Source organism: Coregonus lavaretus (genome assembly GCF_964263955.1).
Source record: "Coregonus lavaretus genome assembly, chromosome: 22".
NCBI lineage: Eukaryota > Metazoa > Chordata > Actinopteri > Salmoniformes > Salmonidae > Coregonus > Coregonus lavaretus.
Window position 1 is genome coordinate 15704014 of NC_140009.1, and position 27311 is coordinate 15731324.

At 42.5% G+C, this 27311-nt stretch overlaps 2 protein-coding genes across 2 annotated transcripts; both read right to left on the reverse strand.

Moving 5' to 3' along the window:
* Positions 1–1894: 1894 nt before the first annotated feature.
* On the reverse strand, positions 1895–15333 carry LOC311149533 (5-aminolevulinate synthase, non-specific, mitochondrial-like; the record flags this gene model as incomplete). Its single annotated transcript, XM_084186712.1, has 11 exons — positions 1895–2055; positions 2294–2456; positions 2600–2868; positions 3066–3230; positions 3355–3467; positions 3563–3814; positions 4029–4251; positions 13320–13451; positions 13637–13813; positions 14218–14417; positions 15287–15333. 11 exons carry the CDS (start codon positions 15331–15333, stop codon positions 1895–1897), a joined length of 1902 nt encoding a protein of 633 aa, XP_084042838.1.
* A 2158-nt stretch (positions 15334–17491) lies between these two features.
* On the reverse strand, positions 17492–27062 carry LOC311149726 (meiotic recombination protein SPO11-like; the record flags this gene model as incomplete). Its single annotated transcript, XM_084186935.1, has 13 exons — positions 17492–17611; positions 18938–19049; positions 19577–19653; positions 23028–23065; positions 23446–23545; positions 23641–23750; positions 23906–23942; positions 24401–24487; positions 24826–24934; positions 25024–25090; positions 25524–25612; positions 26424–26537; positions 26950–27062. 13 exons carry the CDS (start codon positions 27060–27062, stop codon positions 17492–17494), a joined length of 1173 nt encoding a protein of 390 aa, XP_084043061.1.
* Positions 27063–27311: the final 249 nt, after the last annotated feature.

Consider the following 27311-nt stretch of genomic DNA (forward strand, 5'->3'; position numbering starts at 1 on the left):
CACCTCACGCACCCATTCGTGCACAAACTCTTTCCATGTGCAGATGTTGTGACATTATCAATTTGTAACTATTGATAAGAAAATGGTCTATATGGTATGGTATGCCTTCAAAACATTGATATAGCTTCAAAACCAAGGGTGATGTTATAATTTAGGAGAAAATAGTCATAATATGCTGTTGCATTAGCCCCATCTAGTGACACATTGCAGTTGCTGCACACACTGTAGACAAGAGCAATTATTGTAGTAGTATGAGGCAACACAACTCTAGGAAATAAGATGCACTGCTCCTCCCTCTGGTGGAAAGAAGAAAGGCATATTGAAGGTACTGATCAGTTAGTTATATACCTCAATGAATCACCTACACAAGGCAGTAGTAATCTGCTACTACTTTCACAATGGTATTCAAACGTTGATAGCATGTCAAATAGGACCCCAAGTAGTGACCCAAGTAATAAAAGGGACTATTGACCAAGTGGCCTTATGACTATGAAGTGTAAAAGTACTAAGGAACAAATGGAAAATGCATGTTGACCCACAAGCTTCACTATTTCATAATGTCACGTTTACCGTTTGAAAAGACCGTATGGGGTTTTGAAAGTATATTTTGAAAAGAAAACGTGCACACACACACGTTAAACAATGAATGATGTGTAATGTGCTGGAGTGTTGACTCTCCATTTGAAGCCCTCTAAACCTAGATTAGTTAGAATGAAAACAGTTAAAACAAAGAGTATAGTAAATCCAAGAGGTGGCTTGTTCTCACCACCTCAAGCTGAACCTCGGCAAGACGGAGATGCTCTTCCTCCCGGGGAAGGACTGCCCGCTCCATGATCTCGCCATCACGGTTGACAACTCCGTTGTGTCCTCCTCCCAGAGTGCAAAGAACCTTGGTGTAACCCTGGACAACACCCTGTCATTCTCCGCTAACATCAAAGCGGTGACCCGATCCTGTAGGTTCATGCTCTACAACATTCGCAGAGTACGACCCTACCTTACACAGGAAGCGGCACAGGTCCTAATCCAGGCACTTGTCATCTCCCGTCTGGATTACTGCAACTCGCTGTTGGCTGGGCTCCCTGCCTGTGCCATTAAACCCCTACAACTCATCCAGAACGCTGCAGCCCGTCTGGTGTTCAACCTTACCAAATTCTCTCACGTCACCGCGCTCCTCCGCACACTCCACTGGCTTCCAGTTGAAGCTCGCATCTGCTACAAGACCATGGTGCTTGCCTATGGCGCTGTGAGGGGAACGGCACCTCCTTACCTTCAGGCTCTGATCAGTCCCTACACCCAAACGAGGGCATTGCGTTCTTCCACCTCTGGCCTGCTGGTCCTCCTACCTCTGCTGAAGCTCAGCCCAGTCAAAACTGTTCGCTGCTCTGGCACCCCAATGGTGGAACAAGCTCCCTCACGACGCCAGGACAGCGGAGTCACTGACCACCTTCCGGAGACACTTGAAACCCTACCTCTTTAAGGAATACCTGGGATACCTGGGAATACCTGGGAATGATTAAAAGTAAAATGTCTCAAAAATGTGTTCTGACAGTGGTTTCAGATTTGCTGAATCACTCTGGTGAGGTGTGGTAGAGCAAAGGTTGTAATTAATGTTTGTCAAGGCTGACATTTGGTTGAGAGACAATGTTACATAATTTCCACTTTGCCAAAATTATAAGAAAGAGATCATTTTCCCTGTGAACCCTGACCTTATCTTTTCAAAATAAATTGTAGTAACAGAACAGTTGCTCAAGAAACACAATAGCAAAAGTATATTTCCCCAAATATTTATTTGTAATTAAGAATATTTCATACATGGTGATGGAGTTGTACATTGATAAGAGAATAAATATCTTAAATAGATATTTTATATGGGGAAGGGGTATATAATTAACTTTTAGGCTCTGGCTGATATCATGTGACTCATGCCGGTGAAGAAGGACCTCTCTCTCTCGGTCATCAGCTCAAAGTGGAGAGGCTGCTGGCAGAAGTTACACTCCCCTGACGAGTGAGGTTTTAGCTCCAGACCCACCTCCTTCCAGGCCTTCACCAGACGCTCTGTGGACAGGAACACATTCACATTTAATGGATCACATTTTAGTTGTACTTTATTTTCAAAAATAAAGAACACACAAGTAAAAACTATAGCAGACTTGAGTTCTGAATGCAGTCAGCATCGACAGATTTATCCCACCAAATGGAGGCCATTTTAGCAAAATTTAATAAGTCAAAATCATCAAAATCCCAAACTATTACATGCTAAAAACCACAAAGACTCATTGGGGTGTGTGCTTACCGACAAAGTACTGCATCATCTGGGGAGTGTGGTGTGGGGTGGGGGCGATGCGGAGGACCTCCTCTCCCCGAGCCACAGTGGGGTAGTTGATGGCCTGCACATAGATGTAGTAGCGAGACATCATGATGTCACACACCTCTGTGTTCTTGGCTGCGTCCGCCACCTGCAACAAGGGGTCAAAGATTATTCATCAGGTGATAAATTAGAAAACGTTTTCTTCAGGCATGAAATATAACAGCCACTGTTGATAGAATGTCCCTTCTCTCATTTCCATGGTTTAAAACTTGATTAACAGGCCAGTCTTACACGAACAGGGATGATGTGGCTGGGGCAGTAGACCACGGGCAGGCCTGAGTCCATCAGCATCTGGCGAAGCAGCTTGACGTTCCTCTGGTGTTTCCTGCGCAGCACGCGGCCCTCCTCCCCCTTCAGGGTGTGGATGGACTCCCGGGCCCCGGCCAGCAGCATGGGGGGCAGGGAGGTAGTGAAGATGAAGCCTGCTGCGTAGGAGCGCACCGTGTCCACCAGGGCGTTGGTACCGGCGATGTAGCCGCCCACACAGCCAAATGCCTTACCTGGAAGGGAGAATGAACATACGAGGTAAGGTATAAACCAGGTAAAGATGTTTTAAATTGATCTGATGGTCTGGGTGAGTAAAATATTTGATCATAACAATATTAATTTGAGGGAGGGGGGGTGTAAGACAATTAACTACAAAAGGTGCTGTAGCAATTAAATCTTATCATTATAAGCTAGCCCCAAGTCATCTTACCGAGAGTTCCTGAGATGATGTCCATCTTGTGCATTACGCCGTCCCTGTCTCCGATGCCTCCTCCCCTGGCCCCATACAAGCCAACAGCATGTACCTCGTCCACAAACGTGATGGCCCCAAACTCATGGGACACGTCACACATCTCATCCAGAGGACACACAGCGCCTAGAAAACAACCACAATACAACCTCCTTTAGATTCCCACAATCAGATTGGAAAACTATGATTTGTTTTAATTAAAAAAAAAAAAAAAAAAAAAAAAAAAAAGAGCAACAAAACATAAACCCACCATCCATGGAGTGCACGGTCTCAAAGGCCACAATCTTGGGGGTGGCAGGGTCAGACTTCTGCAGCAGCTCTCGTAAATTGTTGACGTCGTTGTGGCGGAAGATGAACATTTTTGTTTTTATACAGATAATTTAGAGCTCATTTTTTGTCCATTAGCATTTAATCGAATGTAAAATGGAGAGTCAGTCATTTTTTAGCTACTATAGAACATGGAATGAAGAAGTGTGTGAAAAACGACTAGGTTTGAGTCAGTCGTTTCAGAATCAGTATCAGTACCTGGGAGCATCTTAGCCAGAGTGAATAGCGTGGAGTCATTGGCCACGAAGCAGGAAGTGAAGAGCAGCGCAGCGTCTTTGCCATGCAGGTCGGCCAGCTCATACTCCAGGTCCACATGGAACTTACTGGTCCCTGAGATGTTCCGTGTTCCTCCTGCTCCTGCCCCGTGCTTCTGTAATGTATCCCTAAAGAAAGAGAAGAGAGGTCTTTGATAAGAAATTGTTGTCTTCTTTGGAAAACTACGAGTGGAACTCCACATTTCTAAGATAAATAAAGTGTTATAACTGCAGGCCTAAGGCTAGGAACTCTGTCCATCTGGTCAACTTCCATCCATCTTAAACCATAATCCTCCTCAATCAACCATCTACATTTCCTGTGACCTGCTTGCCCCACACACACATGATGGCCTGGGAGACGCGGGGGTGTCGGCTCATGCCCAGGTAGTCGTTGCTGCACCACACAGACACGTCTCTCTTGATGAGGAGCGACTCAGAGTAGTCGTCTGCCATGGGGAAGGACGTGGCGCGCCGGTTCACCGTCTTAAACACCCGGTAGCTGTGATCCTTCTTCCTTGCATCGATCTTCTTCTCAAAGAACTTGTCGTAGTGGAAGTTGGCAGACGCTGCAACAGAAATACGATGTGTAAGGTCTTGTGACTGTAGTTTGGATGCAGCCTCTTTCTAAAATCAGGGATGCTCAAACAATCGTTATACAACAATATAATATGTAGCCCCAAGAAATATTCCCTCAAATTCTTTCCGGCACTGAGCAAATTTCAGGTCTGCTCTGCGCAAACTTGAACGTTATGAAAATTCTGTACAACCTCCGGCACACGTTTACTGTGAACACTGAGGGAACCGCTTTAATTTACTGTTTTAACAGTGGCCAAGTAGGCTACTGTGGCTATTTGATCATAATGTAGGCCTACCAGAGTGGCATACCATAAAACACTATGGAGAAAATGCATTACATAACATTTTAACATGAAAATAGCGGTTCTATCATTCAGCCTACAGTAGGAGCCAATGTGTGGCGTTCAATGTAGGCCTACATTTCATGAGACTTTTGAAAAAAAGATGCAGGGCTTGACATTAACCTGTTTATCCACTTGTCCATCAGATAAGGAGGTGACTGAACATTTTGTTTTGTTTGATGCAAGAAATAACTTTACAAAATAAAATGCATTATTATTCCAATACCATTATTACAAAGAATCAGACAGGTTTTTTACATGGGCGATACATTGGAGATAATATAAGGCAAGAACTGGAAACAATACAACACTATGAAAAATCTGGGAAACCAGGCCTAATATTCATAGCAGACTTCGAAAAGGCATTTGATAAAGTATGACTGGGGTTTATATATAAATGCCTGGAGCATTTCAATTTTAGACAATCTCTTATAAAAATATTAAATAATGGCTATTTCTCAGAAAGTTTTAAACTGTCAAGAGGAGTGAAACAAGGTTGTCCACTATCGGCATATCTATTTATTATTGCCATCGAGATGTTAGCTATTAAAATCAGATCCAACAATAATATCAAGGGATTAGAAATCCAGGGCTTAAAAACAAAGGTGTCATTGTACGCTGATGATTCATGTTTTCTTTTAAATCCACAACTTGAATCCCTCCACAGCCTCAGAGGATCTAGATACATTTTCTAACCTCTCTGGATTACAACCAAATTATTATAAATGTACTATATCACGTATTGGATCACTAAAAAATAAAAAATTTACATTACCATGTAGTTTACCAATAAAATGGTCTGATGGTGATGTGGATATACTCGGAATACATATCCCAAATGAAATAAATGATCTCACTCAAAAAAAAATTAATAGAAAGTTAGCAAAAATAGATAAGATCTTGCTACCATGGAAAGGTAAATACCTGTCAATTTGTGGAAAAATCACCCTGATTAACTCTTTAGTATTATCCCAGTTTACCTATTTGCTTATGGTCTTGCCTACGCCGAGCGAACAGTTTTTTAAATTATATGAGAAATAAATATTCAATTTTATTTGGAACGGCAAGCCAGACAAAATTAAACGGGCCTATTTATATAATGAATATGAATTAGGAGGACAGAAATTATTAAATATTAAAGCATTAGACCTATCACTAAAAGCTTCAGTCATACAAAAATTATACTTAAATCCAAACTGGTTCTCTAGCAAACTAGTAAGATTGTCTCACCCAATGTTGAAGAAGGGACTTTTTCCCTTTATTCAGATTACAACCCCTCACTTTCAGGTATTTGAAAAGTAAATAATCTCCCAAATATCACTATTTCTAAAACAAGCCATAGAAAGTTGGTTGCAATTTCAATTTAATCCTCCAGAAATGACAGAACAAATATTGTGGTTAAACTCAAGTATACTAATTGATAAAAGACGTTCTTTTTTTTAGAAAAATAAAAAGGTATAATCTTCATAAATGATATTATCGGTACGAATGGTGGAGTTGTCGCACATGCGGCTAACAAAAACATATGGAAATGTCTGCTCTACCCAAAATTACAACCAAATAATTGCAGCATTATCGCAAAAATTGAAGAGTAAAGTGGAAGGAGGAAAAAGTAAGGAACTTGTCTGTCGGCCTTGCATTAAAGAACATAATTGGTTAAAGAAAATTGTGATAAATAAAAAAGTTTACCAGTTTCATTTAAGGACCAAAATATTGACAGCCGTCCCATATAGATTGCAAAATAGTTGGGAAGAGATTTTTGACGTACTGATTCCATGGCATAGTGTTTATGAACTGATACGTAAAACGACGCCGGATTCAAAACTTAGAATTTTTCAATTTAAATTATTATATAAAATTCTTGCTACCAATAGAATGTTATTTGTATGGGGGATACAATCTTCCCAGCTCTGCAGATTTGGCTGTGAAGAGACAGAATCATTAATATAATTTGTTTTGGTACTGTCCATTTGTAGCTTGTTTCTGGACACAGGTACAGGAATGGCTGAAGGAAGGATTGCAATATTTGCATGGAGCTGACCCTGCAGATAGCACTACTGGGTGATCTGAAAAGTCATAGTCAATCAATCAATAATATAATAATACTTTTAGCAAAAATGTTTATTTTCAATTCACAAACTGTAGAAACAATGAGAATAGAAAGGTTCAGAACTTTTGTAAAACATCACAGTACAGTTGAAAAAGATATGGCAAATAGAAATCCAATATGGATGGTGTTAAGAGATAGATGGGAGGTGTTGAATGGAGCTGAAGGATGGGACTAATAACAACAACTAATAACAAGATAACTAGTGTAAGACATGCTGTGTCCATAATAAGTATATAGGTTATATATTGTGAGCTTTTGTGAAAGAGCACAGTTAGAAAGATATGGCATATAGAAGCATACCAGATGGACATCATGAAAATGATCGGAGGAAGTTCAGGAGTAAAAACAAACAAAATATAAAATGTATATAGTGTCCATAAAATGTATATAGTATGTATAAGCATGAAGTAGAGGCCTAAGCATTGTTGTTCTGTGGTCCTCTGTAGCTCAACTGGTAGAGCACGGCGCTTGTAACGCCAAGGTAGTGGGTTCGATCCCCGGGACCACCCATACACAAAAATGTATGCACGCATGACTGTAAGTCGCTTTGGATAAAAGCGTCTGCTAAATGGCATATTATTATTATTATTATTTGTTCACTAGTTTACTCCAATTAGGGAAGGGGTGGTGGGGTTGGAAAGTAATAAAGGGAAATATATATATTTTTAAAGGATACGTATGTATGTATGTATATATATATATATATATATATATGTGTGTATATATATATATATATATATATATATATATATATATATATATATACACACACACACACACACACACACACACACACACACAGTGAGGGAAAAAAGTATTTGATCCCCTGCTGATTTTGTACGTTTGCCCACTGACAAAGAAATGATCAGTCTATAATTTTAATGGTAGGTTTATTTGAACAGTGAGAGACAGAATAACAACAAAAAAATCCTGAAAAACGCATGTCAAAAATGTTATAAATTGATTTGCATTTTAATGAGGGAAATAAGTATTTGACCCCCTCTCAATCAGAAAGATTTCTGGCTCCCAGCTGTCTTTTATACAGGTAACGAGCTGAGATTAGGAGCACACTCTTAAAGGGAGTGCTCCTAATCTCAGTTTGTTACCTGTGTAAAAGACACCTGTCCACAGAAGCAATCAATCAATCAGATTCCAAACTCTCCACCATGGCCAAGACCAAAGAGCTCTCCAATGATGTCAGGGACAAGATTGTAGACCTACACAAGGCTGGAATGGGCTACAAGACCATCGCCAAGCAGCTTGGTGAGAAGGTGACAACAGTTGGTGAGATTATTCGCAAATGGAAGAAACACAAAATAACTGTCAATCTCCCTCGGCCTGGGGCTCCATGCAAGTTCTCACCTTGTGGAGTTGCAATGATCATGAGAACGGTGAGGAATCAGCCCAGAACTACACGGGAGGATCTTGTCAATGATGTCAAGGCAGCTGGGACCATAGTCACCAAGACAACAATTGGTAACACACTACGCCATGAAGGACTGAAATCCTGCAGCGCCCGCAAGGTCCCACTGCTCAAGAAAGCACATATACAGGGCCGTCTGAAGTTTGTCAATGAACATCTGAATGATTCAGAGGAGAACTGGGTGAAAGTGTTGTGGTCAGATGAGACCAAAATCGAGCTCTTTGGCATCAACTCAACTCGCCGTGTTTGGAAGAGGAGGAATGCTGCCAATGACCCCAAGAACACCATCTCCACCGTCAAACATGGAGGTGGAAACATTATGCTTTGGGGGGGTTTTTCTGCTAAGGGGACGGGACAACTTCACCGCATCAAAGGGACGATGGATGGGGCCATGTACCGTCAAATCTCTGGGTTGAGAACCTCCTTCCCTCAGCCAGGGCATTGAAAATGGGTCGTGGATGGGTATTCCAGCATGACAATGACCCTAAACACACAGCCAAGGCAACAAAGGAGTGGCTCAAGAAGAAGCACATTAAGATCCTGGAGTGGCCTAGCCAGTCTCCAGACCTTAATCCCATAGAAAATCTGTGGAGGGAGCTGAAGGTTCGAGTTGCCAAACGTCAGCCTCGAAACCTTAATGACTTGGAGAAGATCTGCAAAGAGGAGTGGACCAAAATCCCTCCTGAGATGTGTGCAAACCTGATGGCCAACTACAAGAAACGTTTGACCTCTGTGATTGCCAACAAGGGTTTTGCCACCAAGTACTAAGTCATGTTTTGCAGAGGGGTCAAATACTTATTTCCCTCATTAAAATGCAAATCAATTTATAACATTTTTGACATGCGTTTTTCTGAATTTTTTTGTTGTTATTCTGTCTCTCACTGTTCAAATAAACCTACCATTAAAATGATAGACTGATCATGTCTTTGTCAGTGGGCAAACGTACAAAATCAGCAGGGGATCAAATACTTTTTTCCCCTCACTGTATGTATGTGTATATATATATATATATATATATATATATATATATATATATATATATATATATATATATATATATATATATATACACATACACACACATATACACACACACACACACACACAGTGGGGAGAACAAGTATTTGATACACTGCTGATTTTGCAGGTTTTCCTACTTACAAAAGCATGTAGAGGTCTGTAATTTTTATCATAGGTACACTTCAACTGTGAGAGACGGAATCTAAAACAAAAATCACATTGTATGATTTTTAAGTAATTAATTTGCATTTTATTGCATGACATAAGTATTTGATCACCTACCAACCAGTAAGAATTCCGGCTCTCACAGTTTTTCTTTAAGAAGCCCTCCTGTTCTCCACTCATTACCTGTATTAACTGCACCTGTTTGAACTCGTTACCTGTATAAAAAGACACCTGTCCACACACTCAATCAAACAGACTCCAACCTCTCCACAATGGCCAAGGCCAGAGAGCTGTGTAAGGACATCAGGGATAAAATTGTAGACCTGCACAAGGCTGGGATGGGCTACAGGACAATAGGCAAGCAGCTTGGTGAGAAGGCAACAACTGTTGGCGCAATTATTAGAAAATGGAAGAAGTTCAAGATGACGGTCAATCACCCTCGGTCTGGGGCTCCATGCAAGATCTCACCTCGTGGGGCATCAATGATCATGAGGAAGGTGAGGGATCAGCCCAGAACTACACGGCAGGACCTGGTCAATGACCTGAAGAGAGCTGGGACCACAGTCTCAAAGAAAACCATTAGTAACACACTACGCCATCATGGATTAAAATCCTGCATCGCACGCAAGGTCCCCCTGCTCAAGCCAGCGCATGTCCAGGCCCGTCTGAAGTTTGCCAATGACCATCTGGATGATCCAGAGGAGGAATGGGAGAAGGTCATGTGGTCTGATGAGACAAAAATAGAGCTTTTTGGTCTAAACTCCACTCGCCGTGTTTGGAGGAAGAAGGATGAGTACAACCCCAAGAACACCATCCCAACCGTGAAGCATGGAGGTGGAAACATCATTCTTTGGGGATGCTTTTCTGCAAAGGGGACAGGACGACTGCACCGTATTGAGGGGAGGATGGATGGGGCCATGTATCGCGAGATCTTGGCCAACAACCTCCTTCCCTCAGTAAGAGCATTGAAGATGGGTCGTGCTTCCAGCATGACAACGACCCGAAACACACAGCCAGGGCTACTAAGGAGTGGCTCCGTAAGAAGCATCTCAAGGTCCTGGAGTGGCCTAGCCAGTCTCCAGAGCTGAACCCAATAGAAAATCTTTGGAGGGAGCTGAAAGTCCGTATTGCCCAGCGACAGCCCCGAAACCTGAAGGACCTGGAGAAGGTCTGTATGGAGGAGTGGGCCAAAATCCCTGCTGCAGTGTGTGCAAACCTGGTCAAGACCTACAGGAAACGTATGATCTCTGTAATTGCAAACAAAGGTTTCTGTACCAAATATTAAGTTCTGCTTTTCTGATGTATCAAATACTTATGTCATGCAATAAAATGCAACTTAATTACTTAAAAATCATACAATGTGATTTTCTGGATTTTTGTTTTAGATTCCGTCTCTCACAGTTGAAGTGTACCTATGATAAAAATTACAGACCTCTACATGCTTTGTAAGTAGGAAAACCTGCAAAATCAGCAGTGTATCAAATACTTGTTCTCCCCACTGTGTGTGTGTGTGTGTGTATATATATATATATATATATATATATATATATATATATATATATATATATATATATATATATATATATATATATATATATATATATATGCGAGAGAAAAAGAAAAAAACATATGGGGGATTGGAAGTAATGCCGACAATTACATTGATGGAAGTTACAATCTATCTGCAATATTAAAGCTAATCTACCCCCTAATAAAAAAATATACAAAAATAAGATTCAATTATGCCACCCTCTGCTTATTGGCTACTTAGCTTATTCAAGCCTGTCTCAAAATACAACACCGCCCCTTTAAGACATAAAAAAAATATATATCTTTACCTGACTATTTTCAAAGACAGCTAGAAATGTACACATTTTGTGCACTTGTAGGAAACAATCACTCCCACATTGCTGACTACAAATTATCGATAACTGTGCTAATATCTCACTAACTAGCAAAGAATATTAACAAATGTGCACACGTGGCTACAGTACATGCAGCTCTCGCTTTGATCTCAAAACAAGCACATAATAATCACAACCGCTCATGCTGTAAAACAGTTCAAAGTGAATTGCACAAATCCATATGGCAATAGTCTATTTGCATATAAGCCTACTGCAGCTCTGATTGGTTATGGTGCACCGGTCTGTGTACAGTCGTGGTCAAACGTTTTGAGAATGACACAAATCTTAATTTTCACAAAGTCTGCTACCTCAGTTTTTATGATGGCAATTTGCATATACTCCAGAATGTTATGAAGAGTGATCAGATGAATTGCAAAGTCCCTCTTTGCCATGAAAATGAACTTAATCTTCCAAAAACATTTCCACTGCATTTCAGCCCTGCCACAAAAGAACCAGCTGACATCATGTCAGTGATTCTCTCGTTAACACAGGTGAGAGTGTTGACGAGGACAAGGCTGGAGATCACTCTGTCATGCTGATTGAGTTAGAATAACAGACTGGAAGCTTTAAAAGGAGGGTGGTGCTTGAAATCATTGTTCTTCCTCTGTTAACCATGGTTACCTGCAAGGAAACATGTGCCATCATCATTGCTTTGCACAAAAAGGCCTTCACAGGCAAGGATATTGCTGCTAGTAAGATTACACCTAAATCAACCATTTATCGGATCATCAAGAACTTCAAGGAGAGAGGTTCAATTGTTGTGAAGAAGGCTTCAGGGCGCCCAAGAAAGTCCAGCAAGTGCCAGGACCGTCTCCTAAAGTTGATTCAGCTGCGGGATCGGGGCACCACCAGTGCAGAGCTTGCTAAGGAATGGCAGCAGGCAGGTGTGAGTGCATCTGCATGCACAGTGAGGCGAAGACTTTTGGAGGATGGCCTGGTGTCAAGAAGGGCAGCGAGGAAGCCACTTCTCTCCAGGAAAAATATTAGGGACAGACTGATATACTGCAAAAGGTACAGGGATTGGACTGCTGAGGACTGGGGTACAGTCATTTTCTCTGATGAATCCCCTTTCCAATTGTTTGGGGCATCCAGAAAAAAGCTTGTCCGGAGAAGACAAGGTGAGCGCTACCATCAGTCCTGTGTCATGCCAACAGTAAAGCATCCTGAGACCATTCATGTGTGGGGTTGCTTCTCAGCCAAGGGAGTGGGCTCACTCACAATTTTGCCTAAAAACACAGCCATGAATAAAGAATGGTACCAACACATCCTCTGAGAGCAACTTCTCCCAACCATCCAATAACAGTTTGGTGACGAACAATGCCTTTTCCAGCATGATGGAGCACCTTGCCATCAGGCAAAAGTGATAACTAAGTGGCTCGGGGAACAAAACATCGAAATTTTGGGTCCATGGCCAGGAAACTCCCCAGACCTTAATCCCATTGAGAACTTGTGGTCAATCCTCAAGAGGCAGGTGGACAAACAAAAACCCACAAATTCGGACAAACTCCAAGCATTGATTATGCAAGAATGGGCTGCCATCAGTCAGGATGTGGCCCAGAAGTGAATTGACAGCATGCCAGGGCGGATTGCAGAGGTCTTGAAAAAGAAGGGTCAACACTGAAAATATTGACTCTTTGCATAAACTTAATGTAATTGTCAATAAAAGCCTTTGACACTTCTGGAATGCTTGTAATTATACTTCAGTATAGCATAGTAACATCTGACAAAAATATCTAAAAACACAGAAGCAGCAAACTTTGTGAAGACCAATACTTGTGTCATTCTCAAAACTTTTGACCACGACTGTAGAGTACAGCCCTGAGTCGTGCCTGTCAATGCAATAGAATCCTATTCCGATGCGCTCTGCCTACAACTAAATCTCTTGCATAGTTCATTTTCTTTATGTTGCACTGAAAGTGGCTAATATTGCGTTGATTTTATCACAATTCCCACAGTAAAGGGAAACGTTGATACTGTTAACTAACAGGGAAAACTCTAGAAAGTTGAGTGAAGTTCAATCTCGTGCTTCTCTGCGCGCACAGTTTAGAGGAAACATTGGCCCCAAGTGTACGAGGACACGTGAGCAGGTGCTTACCTTTGGGCAGGTTGTCTCGCAGTAAGTGAGAGACCTTGGGGGGGCGCTGTTTCAGCATGGTCTTCAGGGTGCCTAGGTCAGCCCTGTCAGTATTGATCAGGTCCACCACAGTGGGATCCACTTGGGACTTCTCTGTATCAATAAAGGGGGATAAACACTGTTAAAGAGTGATCAACTAAACTCCTTCTATGACACATTTTTACTATGACAAATTCCTTGAAAGGTGACTATCCATACCAAGCTTTCCTAACACATACATAACTGACCTCTGCTTACACAACTGAGTGGAGAAGGTCAAAGACAGGTCACATGTTTACCTGTGTGGACTGTGCTCCTGTCCTGTACGTCCTCTGACAGCTCGATGCAGGCCTCCCTCACCACGCTGGTGTTCTTCTGCACCATCTCAGCCGCCAGGAAGGGGCATTTGGAGCCCACGGGCTGCCCAACAGGGGACATGGGGTGGCCCGGGGGCAGCTGGACCCCCTTCTCTGACTCTACACTGACAACAAGAGGAGGATTTATATTTGATTAACTTAAATACATTTATATATATTTTATTCAATTATTTAGGCCTATTTGTGCACTGAGGAAAATATGAAAATAAAATAAAACGCGGTTGAGCAAGTGTAAGATTCTTCACAGCCTTAATAGAGGAGTATTCAACATAAATTAGGTTACATTTATGACTATTTGTATGGGCGAGTTAGCAGTCACATTTGCACAGTAATTTGATTAAGAGCAATTTGTTTACAAAGAGGCATTGAGCCCTACCATAAGCAAGCCTCAAGCTAGATTAGTAAAATAGCACAACAACATTGCTCCTCTATACAATAAATCCATAACGTAGCCCATCTGAAACCGTTTATAATAAGTGACTATGGGGAACTACTGTGCTCACCGTCGTTTGTTGGTGTGGACACTGAGACTGAAGAGGAGAGAGCTCTGGCCAGAGGGCGTGAGGCCAGGTCCATCATCACAGGGCACTTCAGGGCATAGCCCACCAGGGATGACTTCCCTGCCAGCTGCAGGAACGCCCGGGGCACCATGGTCAGGAAGGGACATCGGCGGATAACAGCGTCCATCTTAGACCCTCTAAATCTGGGAAGGGGAAAGGAAGAGACATGTTGGTTTAGCCTACCACTGGAATCAAATACGATCTCCTTTCTGGTCCCAGACTGACAGCGGATCAGATGGACGGCAGAGCTGGGTGCATTTGGTGAGGCGGTGAAACACGATCAGCGGAGATCAGAGGTCTATTTATATAAGCTGGGGGGGGTCAGAGAGGGCTACCACACTAAGCTTTGTCTGTGTAGGCCACTTTTGACCATCATCAAGTGAGATCAAATTAGAATCACCAGGCTTTCATCTCAAGTTGCGCTCCAACTTCAAAACAAAACATGAAAATAAATTGAATATTCTAACGAATCAAAAGCATTGGCCTAAAACAATCAGTCCTCAAGAGATCTAAAGAGACCAGACATTTAGGCAAGACAAGGCTATGTTGTATTATGAATACGAACAACCACAAAATATAGCCTATCATGAGCATAAAGATCAATGCAAAAATGTTGAAATTCATTAAAAGGCTAAAAGTCCAAATAGTCTCAGCCATTTAAAAAGAACAAACATTCTTTACCTGAAAACATCCCATTCCACTTTGACCGAACAGAGGGAAAATACCTTTCGAAACATGACTGAACAGATACTAAGCTAACCAACATACAGAGAAGAGTAGATGTAAAATGCTCATAGCCCGAGGCATCGCTTTCCTTCAGCTTGTAGTCAGCTGCCCTTGACAAGAGGAAAAACATGAGGGCCACTCAAGAGCCTGTCCTGAAACCATGGACAACAACACATAAGACTACAACAGCTGAGAGGAGACTTACCAAACACAAAAGACAGCACAACCATCTGTCTGTTCAAGTGAATAATTGTAATATAACCTAGGACTACCATTCCATCTATACCTTCCATCTTTATCAAACCAGGGGCTGGGGGTGGGTCCATGTTGCATCACAGCTCATGTAATGCAAAGACCCATTGACACTGTATGCACAGCCACAGCCATTGCCAGTCCTTGTTAGGGTTATGGTCTGACTATCTAGCAACAAGTCGGGTGAGGTAACTCTACCCTCTTTTTTCAAGGAATCATAGCTATACTATAACCTACTCACTGCTACAAGCAGTCACTGTAAAGGTCATAGCCAATTAGCTGGGTGCTATATGGCATGATCAATTCCACATACTTTACGTTTTTGGATTGGTTTACAACGAAGGTTACCCTGTCTAAATTTGATAGAGGTCTCGTAGACATACCTACATTTATCAACATTTACCAATGATCAAAACAAACTCAGTGAAAATTAATAGGAGAAAATTGATATGATTTGATTGACAAGCTATAGCTTACTTACTTACTTACAACTGTGCAACAATTTGCAGGCTTCCTTCAAAAAGCAATGCAATTTTGTGGCTAGACAACTTTCTGATCGAACACTATAGCTAGAACCAATCGTTACCATACTCAGACCAGATAGAGCATTTACACCCAAAAAAAATTTAACACGGAGCCACGCTCTATTTCTAATACCCTACTATTTGGCAGCGACCACAGGGTGACAACGTCTCTCTTTTCTCTCTGATTAGCAGCGAAGAGATCAATGTCAAATTATTGATTATTATCCAGACTGTCTGTGGCTAGCTAACCAGCTAACGTTACGTTAGTTGTGGAAAGCTGATGGAGGATGCGCTTGCTACAACAATCCAGCGAAGCCAGTAAGTGTCATAAGTAAGCAAGCTAGCTAGCTACCTAGACGGCGCACATTCCGTGCAGTTATTGGTTTTCAAATGTCGTTTGTTTACCTGATGATGTTTCTCTGGTCTCGTTCTCACAATCTGTCTGTTTTCCACGTAAGGAGCCACGCCTGCCAAAGGGTCGTCAATAGCTGCTATAGCCACTAAATCATAAACCCCGCCCATTTCTACAATTTATCTTCTTAAAATTTGATTTTAAACCTAACCCTAACCTTAACCACACTGCCAACCTTATGCCTAACACTAACCTTAAATGAAGACCAAAAAGCTTTTGTTGTTGTTGTTGTGCCAATTTTGACTTTGTAACTGTCAAATCTGACTTCGTGGTCAGAGAAGCTTGTGGAAACCCTGCCAGCGTCTCGTAATGAAAATGATGTTCCATAAGCGCCAATGATCACTGTCTCCATCTGGTGGCACATACTAATCATTATATGGTGTTACATATTATTGGTTACATATATTTTTCCATGACCACATGACAATAGGACAAATTGTATATGACCACTCACAGAAGGTACCGGGGTGGAGGCATTACCTTTGACTAGTGGCCACAAGAAGCTGGGTGCACAATTATTAGCAGCTACTGTCTGTATATCACGGTGTCTAAATACACCCACAGGATTTGTTTGAAGATACCATAGCCTTGTCCTCTATGGAAAGTAAAGTCTGCAACACCTACCTAGCACTGGACCAGTCAACACTTCCAGGAGACCAACAAAACTTTAGACAATACTTTACCCCTACCTATATGTACATATCTATCTCAATTACCTCGTACTCCTGCACATCGACTCGGTACTGGTACCCCTTGAATATAGCCAAGATATCGTTACTCATTGTGTATCTATTCCTCGTGTTATTATTTTTCTAGTATTTTTCTCTCTTCATTGTTGGGAAGAGCCCGTAAGTAAGCATTTCACTGTTAGTCTACACCTGTTGTTTATGAAGCATGTGACAAATACAAATTGATTTGATTTGATTTAATACAAGTGGCAGAAAATTTACATTTTTAGTATCCACAGGTACATTACCATCAAGGACACAGTCAATCACAGTCAATTGGCCATTTCAGGTGGATTGATACTCTAATCTGGAATAATTGAGTTAAATATACACGTCATATAATATAATGACGTAAAATAATCAATAATATAAAAATGTGATGTACAATTTTACATTCAGGTCACTGTGTGACAGACAGGATTGGGTAACTGGATAAGAGCGTCTGCTAAAATGACTAAAATGTAAATGTAAAATATGCAGACAGACACTGCAACTGTACCACATCCATACATGAGTGCTTGAATCCAGCCAAATCAAATCCCACATCCCACCGTCCACAGAGGGGCAGTGTGTGATCATATCCAGCCGCCGTAGCGCAGCTTATTGGGTAGGTAGACACGGCTGAGGTAATCAGGGGCTATGGACGCCAGTGACTGGATCTCAGCTTTCACCTTGCTCCGATGCATCATTTCCATCTGCAACAACGACAAAACATGTCTTAAGAGATGTGCAAGAGGAAGATGAGCAAACAGAGTTCATCCTGGACCACCAGGTGTGATCTTATCTACCACTGAACAAAAATATAAACACAACATGTAAAGTGTTGGTCCCATGTTTCATGAGCTGAAATAAAAAATCCCAGACATGATCTATACGCATAAAAAGCTTATTTCTCTCAAATTCTGTGCACAAATTTGTTTACATCCCTGTTAGTGAGCATTTTTCCTTAACCAAGATAATCCATCCTCCTGACAGGTGTGGCATAGAATGAAGCTGATTAAACAGCATGATCATTACACAGGTGCACCTTGTGCTGGTGACAATAAAAGCCCACTTTAAAATGTGCAGTTTTGTCACACAACACAATGCCACAGATGCGTGCAATTGGCATGCTGACTGCAGGAATGTCCACCAGATCTGTTGCCAGAGAATTTAATGTTCATTTCTCTACCATAAACTGCCTCCAACGTTGTTTTAGAGAATTTGGCGGTACTTCCAACTGGCCTCACAACCGCAGATTATGTGTAACCACGCCAGCCCAGGACCTCCACATCCGGCTTCTTCACCTGCGGGATAGTCTGAGGGTGGGGTGGGGGGGGGGGTGGGGGGGGGGTGCTGAGGTGTATTTCTGTCTGTAATAAAGCCCTTTTGTGGAGAAAAACACATTCTGATTGGCTGGGCCTGGCTCCCCAGTGGGTGGACCTGGCTGCCAAGCGGGTGGGCCTATGCCATCCAAGGCTCACCCATGGCTGCACCCCTGCCCAGTCATGTGAAATCCATAGATTAGGGCCTAATGAATTTATTTCAATTGACTGATTTCCTTATATGAACTGTAACTCAGTAAAAACGTTGAAGTTTATATTTTTGTTCAATATATTTCACAACAGAGCTGGTATCTCGAAGTATCCCAAATACCAGGGAGCTGACAGCTCTCTCAAACACATTCCACTGTGCTGTGTCACACCTGCAAAACGTCTAAATTGTAGTAAAAACACACTCACAGAACGCCGCCTAGTCTTGTTAAACAGGAGTGAAGGACTACAAGTGTACAGTTTCTTCAGAGCAGGGTAGTGGAGACTAGGGACATGTTTACTAAACAGACCAACCCACATTGCATTCAACCATTCTCTGAACGGCTTGAGAGGTGGGAATACAAACTGGGTAAAGCACACATTCTCTTCTTTAACGTTTTTCTCCCTTATTTCTAATAACAGACAAACTGCACACATTCTTCTTTCTCTCCCTTTCCATATTTGTATTGTATGTAAACCACTCATAAAAGGTAGCCCTCCCCCTCTTACCTCTCTCTGCCAGGCAGGTTGGCAGGCCAGGTAGGGTCTCTTCAGCAGGCTGGTCAGTTTACTCTGGTCTCTCTGTGTGAGGGGGATCAGAGCATCCTCAGGTACTCTCAATCTAAAGTACAGAAGGGTTATGATCAGTACAGTTTTCATTTCAGTCAGTTCAAGAGGTGAACAGTCATATTATGAGACATATACCAAACATATCTTAACTGTATATAGCTTTGGATGATGGTCTTCTAAATGACCATATTAAAGATATAAATACTAATTATGTTGTTACAACTGAAACAAAGGAAATACCCTGACACAATGTTACGGCTCTCTCCATTTCTGTCCAAACTGTATAAGATGTGGATACTTTTGATAATGTACTGTACAGTTGGAGTCTTAGGAGGAGCAGGCTTGCAGACTACAATTAAACTTTACTTATGTCAAAACCCCCTTTTCAGGCTAAGACTGCTCCAGCTGACATATACTTAAAACTCAATATACCCTCCAAAACAGCTCCTCAGGGAGAGAGAAAAAAGCGAAGGCAACAGCAACAGAAACCAAAACAAACAATCTCCAAATCCCCAGAATATAATCCCAATTAGAGGTAGGGAGGAGGAAGGAGGAAGTAGCGAGTGGTTGTCGCCAAACCTCTGGAGGTCAGAGGGGAGGAGGCCTAGCCACATAATGCTGGGGACGGTCAGACTGTGGGCCTCAAACGACATGGCCTGAAGGGAAAGATATACACATAGAAACACGTCAATACACAACCAGACAGACAGACAGGTTGACAAACTGTGTATAAAACACACATATGTGAATACATACAACCATACACATGCATATAGTACATAAAACAACACAGACATACACATTCAGACACACAAGTCCACCTGGGGTAGTAGTAATGGCACCGGAGGGGGTGGCTGCCGTTTTACGGGCTCCTAACCAATGGTATTTTGTGTGTTTTTCGCATTGTTTGTAACTTATTTTATGCATAATGTTGATGCTACCATCTCTTATGACCAAAAAGAGCTTCTGGATATCAGAACATCGATTACTCACCTCGAATTGGACAAAGATTTTTTCTTTAATGAGTCTGAAGCGAAGGATATAATGTTGCTCCCAGACAAGGCCCAAATCCCCGTCATTCGCATGAAGAAAAGAAGGAAATACAGGAGGCGGAGATCAGGGTGCCTTGTGAGAATTCGCCGGCGAGTGGGTAACCCGCCTCTACCATCCGTTCTATTGGCCAATGTGCAATCACGGGGAGAATAAACTGGATGAGCTCCGTTCGAGACTATCCTACCAACAGAACATAAAAAACTGTACTATCTTATGTTTCACTGAGTCGTGGCTGAACTACGACACAGATAATATACAGTTGGCTGAGTTTTCCGTGCATCGGTAACCCGCCTCTACCATCCGTTCTATTGGCCAATGTGCAATCACGGGGAGAATAAACTGGATGAGCTCCGTTCGAGACTATCCTACCAACAGAACATTAAAAACTGTACTATCTTATGTTTCACTGAGTCGTGGCTGAACTACGACACGGATAATATACAGTTGGCTGAGTTTTCCGTGCATCGGCAGGACAGAACAGCTACGTCCGGTAAGACGATGGGTGGGGGTGTGTGTCTATTTGTCAATAACAGCCTGTGCGAGATCTAATATTAAGGTAGTCTCAAGGTATTGCTCCCCTGAGGTAGAGTACTTCATGATAAGCTGTAGACCACACTATCTACCAAGAGTTTTCACCTATATTTTTCGTAGCCATCTATTTACCACCACAAACCGACGCTGGCACTAAGACTGCACTCAACGAGCTGTATAAGGCCATAAGCAAACAAGAAAATGCTCATCCAGAAGCGGCGCTCCTAGTGGCCTTGGACTTTAATGCAGGCAACATCTTCACCGAGCTAAAGGCTAGAGCTGCTGCTTTCAAGGAGCGGACATTAATCCGGACGCTTATAAGGATTCCCACTATGCCATCAAACAGGCAAAGCGTCAATACAGGACTAAGATTGAATCCTACTACACTGGCTCTGACGCTCGTCGGATGTGGCAGGGCTTGCAAACTATTACGGACAACAAAGGGAAACCCAGCCACGAGCAGCCCAGTGATGCGAGCCTACCAGACGGGCTAAATGCCTTTTATGCTCGCTTCGAGGCAAGCGACACTGAAGCATGCATGAGAGCACCAGCTGTTCCGGACGACTGTGTGATCACGCTCTCCGTAGCCGATGTGAGCAAGACCTTTAAACAGGTCAACATTCACAAGGCCGCGGGGCCAGACGGATTACCAGGACGTGTACTCAGAGCATGCGCGGACCAACTGGCAAGTGTCTTCACTGACATTTTCAAACTCTCCCTGACCGAATCTGTAATACCTACATGTTTCAAGCAGACCACCATAGTCCCTGTGCCCAAGAAAGCGAAGGTAACCTGCCTAAATGACTACCGCCCCGTAGCACTCACGTCGGTAGCCATGAAGTGCTTTGAAAGGCTGGTCATGGCTCACATCAACACCATCATCCCGGAAACCCTTAGACCCAATCCAATTCGCATACCGCCCCAACAGATCCACAGATGACGCAATCTCAATCTCACTCCACACTGCCCTTTCCCACCTGGACAAAAGGAACACCTATATGAGCATGCTGTTAATTGACTACAGCTCAGCGTTCAACACCATAGTGCCCACAAAGTTCATCACTAAGCTAAGGACCCTGGGACTAAACACCTCCCTCTGCAACTGGATCCTGGACTTCTGACGGGCGCCCCCAGGTGGTAAGGGTATGCAACAACACATCTGCCACGCTGATCCTCAACACGGGGGCCCCTCAGGTGTGCGTGCTTAGTCCCCTCCTGTACTCCTTGTTCACCCACGACTGCGTGGCCAAGCACGACTCCAACACCATCATTAAGTTTGCTGACGACACAACAGTGGTAGGCCTGATCACTGACAATGATGAGACAGTCTATAGGGAGGAGGTCAGAAACCTGGCAGTGTGGTGCCAGGACAACAACCTCTCCCTCAACGTGAGCAAGACAAAGGAGATGATCGTGGACTACAAGAAAAGGAGGGCCGAACACACCCCATTTCATATCGACGGGGCTGTAGTGGAGCGGGTCGAGAGTTTCAAGTTCCTTGGTGTCCACATCACCAACAAACTATCATGGTCCAAACACACCAAGAAAGTCTTGAAGAGGGCACGACAACGCCTTTTCCCCCTCAGGACACTGAAAAGATTTGGCATGGGTCTCCAGATCCTGAAAGAGTTCTACAGCTGCACCATCGAGAGCATCCTGACCGTTTGCATCACCGCCTGGTATGGCAACTGCTTGGCATCCGACCGTAAGGCGCTACAGAGGGTAGTGTGTATAGCCCAGTACATCATTGGGGCCAAGCGTCCTGCCATCCAGGACCTATATACTAGGCAATGTCACAGGAAGGCCCCAAAAATTGTCAAAGACTCCAGTCACCCAAGTCACAGACTGTTCTCTCTGCTACCGCACGGCAAGCGGTACCAGAGCGCCAAGTCTAGGTCCAAAAGGCTCCTTAACAGCTTCTACCCCAAAGCCATAAGACTGCTGAACAATTAATCAAATGGCCACCCGGACTATTTGCATTGACACTGCTGCTATTCGCTGTTTATTATCTTTTCATAGTGACTTTACCCCTACCCACATGTACAAATTACCTCGACTAACCTGTGCCCCCACACATTGACTCGGTACCTGTACCCCCTGTATATAGGCTCATTATTGTTATTTTATTGTGATTCCATTTCTTAAAACTGCATTGTTGGTTAAGTGCTTGTAAGTAAGCATTTCACCTGTTGTATTCGGCGCATGTGACAAATAAAATTAGATTAGATCATATAAACCAGAAACACACATACAAAAACCTCACACAAATGAGATCCCACGCAATCACTTTACTTTTCCACTTCATGCCACTTCAAATGCTCAGATATGGTTGACCGCTCCCCTTTTTCAACTTTAAGAGGAGAATAATGACATATTTCTTGCACCGAGACACTGCACAAGCCACGTTGTATAATGTACAGAAATACACAGGCACGGCAGGACTCACCACTGATCCATACTTGTAGATGCACATGATCTCAATCCCTGCGAAAATTAGAGTGAGACAGAAAGAGAAAGAGAGGGAAAGAGACACGATACAATCACCACCATACCAGAGCAATTATCCTCTGAGATATGTAGCTAAGGGGACAGAGAACAAAGTAAAGTGTTACACATGCGACTCGCCATGTGATGTGAGGAGAGCGGAGGGGAGCAGAGAGGTGCTGTATGGAGAGGGACAGTCTGTGTCAGTGAGTCCAGGGGCCCCAGTGTGATGATTCCACTGGGCTAGAACACGCTAACACAATCCCCATTCTAACCACCCTGACACATCAGAGAGGCATGTCGGCTTAGCAGGACACGCAACCCCTGTGTGTGTGTGTGTGTGTGTGTGTCTGATAGGATAAAAGAGTGGAGAGTATTACCATAAGGGTCAGCATCCACCAGAGCAAATATAGGGATGTGCAGGGTGTCCCAAAGCTTTCTCACCATCAGCCTGCTGTTCACATCTGGGACACCTTTACCCTGACACAAACACATAACAGATTTACAATAAATCATATGATTAGCACATTCAATTTAAAGCAATAGCTCAAAAGAAAACCATAAGTAGGATATACTGTGATCATGATGCAAGGAGATAGCTTGGTGCAAAAGTCATCATCAAGCAGTTTCTGGAAGGTGGCGTCCTTCTCCACTATCAAAACAAACTTAGCAGATGACACAATGTCTGGAGAACGGGTCAAGGTGAACACAAACATGACTGATGGACTCTTCCTCACCAATAGATAAGAGTTGGAGGAGTTAGTTAAAAGAGGAAGGAAGTCTTACAAACTTGTTACAATATTGCTGAAATATGAGTTCTGACATGATTATAAAGGATACTCCTGATTCCGCCAACATTAGAAGAAACTGGAGTAGCCTGAGAACACAATTAAGAGACACAATAAGAGAGACACAATTGTCAACATAGCAAGTTACTGTTAGCTTTCAAACAAAAAAAGTATAATGAGATATGAATCTAGCTGTTTCGGTGTCAGTTGATTTATGCAACCCACAAACAGTAGACAGAATACAAGTAAACTGTTTGAGTTCTTTTTGTTTTCTGAACAATTATGCTGTAAATCGAGTGATTAGTACATTGGTTGAACCTGGAGATTATGGCCAGAAAGAGGTGAACACAGGATTTAATAGGTTTGGCTGAGACTACGGATCTCTGTTATGTCATTGAAATGGGAGAAGTTTAGCACTGTTAAACGTTCATGGCGGATGATGATCCTGTATATCTAACATTATAGGTATCTAACATTATATGCATATGACCATACTGTGACGATGCTGAGCTGTTGGGGGAATGTAGTTAGTGTTAGTGGGACTTACAGTGGAGTTAGAGTGGCAGTCCACCTTGGTGCTGTCCTCCTCCAGGTAACACAGATCACCTGAGATGAAGCCCTTGGACGTGGCTAGCTGGAGACCGTTAAACACATACGCATGTGCACACACACACACACACACACACACACACACACACACACACACACACACACACACACACACACGACAATGCTTTTGAGTCAAGTTTAATTTCATTGCTCTTTGATAATGGAAATCATGGAAAATACATACACGGTTGCTTCCTGTATGAGGCAGAGAATAGGCTTAAACTAATCATAACATGTCGTATCAAAAGGTATTTCCAAATGTTTTAGTATGGTTTTATTCAACATCAGGCCATTGTTACCTCCTCTTGAACTGAAATTGTACTCTCACAGAGGCACACACACACTCACATACTATATACACACCACATGTAGTCTTCTGCGTGGAACCTTGAGCATGCAGGAGATGTCATCCACAATGGAATCGACAGTCCTCTGTGAACCATAAAGCTGTGTGTCGTTGTAATAGATGTCCCTGTGGAAACAAGAGAACACCTTCTCAAAGTACTGGTGTTAAGGCAAGGATGTATTTTCTTATGCGTTGGCTATCTGACAAGACATTACCTTTTTGTAGCATATGTGTTGCTCTGCACAAGTTTGTAGATGGTGGATAGAACCTTGAGAATGTGCCCTGCATAGAAAACCCAGTTAAACTGCTGTATTATAGGCTACCAGTATATTGTGATACACCAGTACAGTCTAGAAACCCTTTCAATCAATCCCCTATGATATCTGATAATAGGTATTTCATCATCAAAGTAGTTCATTCAGGATTTTCTTTAGGATGGATAATGAAATCCATAGTGAATAACACCAGGAAAGCTTCTCTGACCAGCAGCATAAGGCATACCATGTCTTTGCAGTTTTTGCAATTAGTTCATGTAAGCCCAGAGAGGATAAGAATGAAAGCCACATGAAGTAGGGCTGATTAAATTCCTTAGAGTAATTTAAAAAGTTTGTGAATTAAAATAATGTAACTTTGTCTGTGCACAGCTGAGGGAAGGGGGAAGTGAGAGAGAGGGGGGGGGGGGCATATTAACAGTGGTGTGTGTCTTTCTTCTCACCAAATTTAGTGACAGACGAGGAACAGTCGCTCCGAACTGTGGTGACAGAACTGCCAGAAGTCATTTGAAGGCCAACGGCATTGTCAAAACTCAAAGTTGGGAATGAAGACGAAGAAATTATTCATGAAAGAATTCTTCACAAAATCGGAATATTTGGTATTGTATCTTTGATGAGTTTTGTAAAGGAGCCCGCCACCTTTATGATCCTTCTTAGAAGAATCCCAAACCCTGGGGGCTACCTGTGATAGGCCTCCCCATACCTCGACTGCATTTCCTCTGTGAAACCTTTGCCTCCCTATCTGTGGGATTCTCACATTTGAAAGGGCCGAGCCAGAATGTGCTTTAAACTGTAAGGAGGTTTGATGTAGACTCAACCAGACAGTTTGTTTTGTTCTAAGCATGAGGTCTCCACAGCCTGTGCACATTAAAGACCTCCACAAACCGCCAGATTTGTGTGTGTGTGTTTCTATGTGTAGCTGGTGCTTTTTAAATATTTTATCAAACTGACACCTATTCAGTCAGGAATTTATTTCAGCTTCAAGGATTAAGATTCAAAACTTTCGGTGATTCTATCGACACAATTTTCACTCCACAAATCCCTTTTGACTTCTTAGCTCTTTTACACATTCAGATAGAATGAGAGAACAAAGAACTAAAGGATTTCCTCCAAATGCATTTAACAGCAATTTAGACCACTTGTAGGACCTGACTTTTCAAATTGAGTGCAATGTTCAGTTTACACAACATGACCACTTATTTCAAATGTACTGGGTTATACTGTATTTACACAACATAAATAAGACATCTGTTGTATAGATTTAAGTGTTTATCTTGCAAAGGTCAAACAGAGTGAATATGGCCCAAAAGCTTGACATTATAGTAACAAAGTGAGTGGCTTACCTTACATTGGCCCAGCTGGATCGCTTGGGTAGGACCAAAACTGGAGCTTCATCTTTGGACAGACTGGTGACTATCTCTAGAATCACCCTTTCAATGAGGATTAAAACCTCCTGGCTGAGCATAAGAAATCACCAAATAAACTTTGGTGATAGGTCTAGCCTAAAGCTAACTAGCTACACCAGTTATTAATGGGAAATGTGGACCACAAATTCAAAACTGATTCAAACAATCCTGTCATTTTTTCATAAGCCTAACCACATAAAATGTATCCTTTAAAGTTGAAACTCAGTTAAGACAATAAAGCCTATGGCCTAGGTGTAGTAAAAACTGCAAGCACATTATCTAGATTAGAATAAGATGTTCGTATGTAGGCTAGCCTACTAGCTCAACCTAATAGCCTAGGCTATGTGTCCTGGCCCACAACAGCCTTATCAAACTGTTGTAGATAGACCTAGCCTAGGCAAGGCTATCACATCCGCAAGGGTTGTCTGTGAATCACACAGTGTAGATAAAAATATAGGCCTACCTGCTGACTTCCTCATGGCTGTGTTGAGGTTCCATCCTCATATCAATATTTTCCAACAACTCGACCCCGAAATTGTCAACTTCAACGAACTGTTCAGACATGTTTGATTCCATTCTTGTGGAGGGACCTACACCGGAATGAAATTAATATGAATAGGGCCTAGCTAACTCAGGCTTTAGTATATGTATATGTTTACCGAGCACAAACTCGCGCGTGGATAAATGTTGTTTGGCGCGAAATCAATGGGTGTGTTCGTAAATTCAATCTGGAGTGCCAGAATGCCTTTCGCTCTCGGAGCATTCAGAGCGCAAACTGGACGCTCTGGCCGAGGAGTAGGCTTGATCCGAGCGTTCTGACCTCAC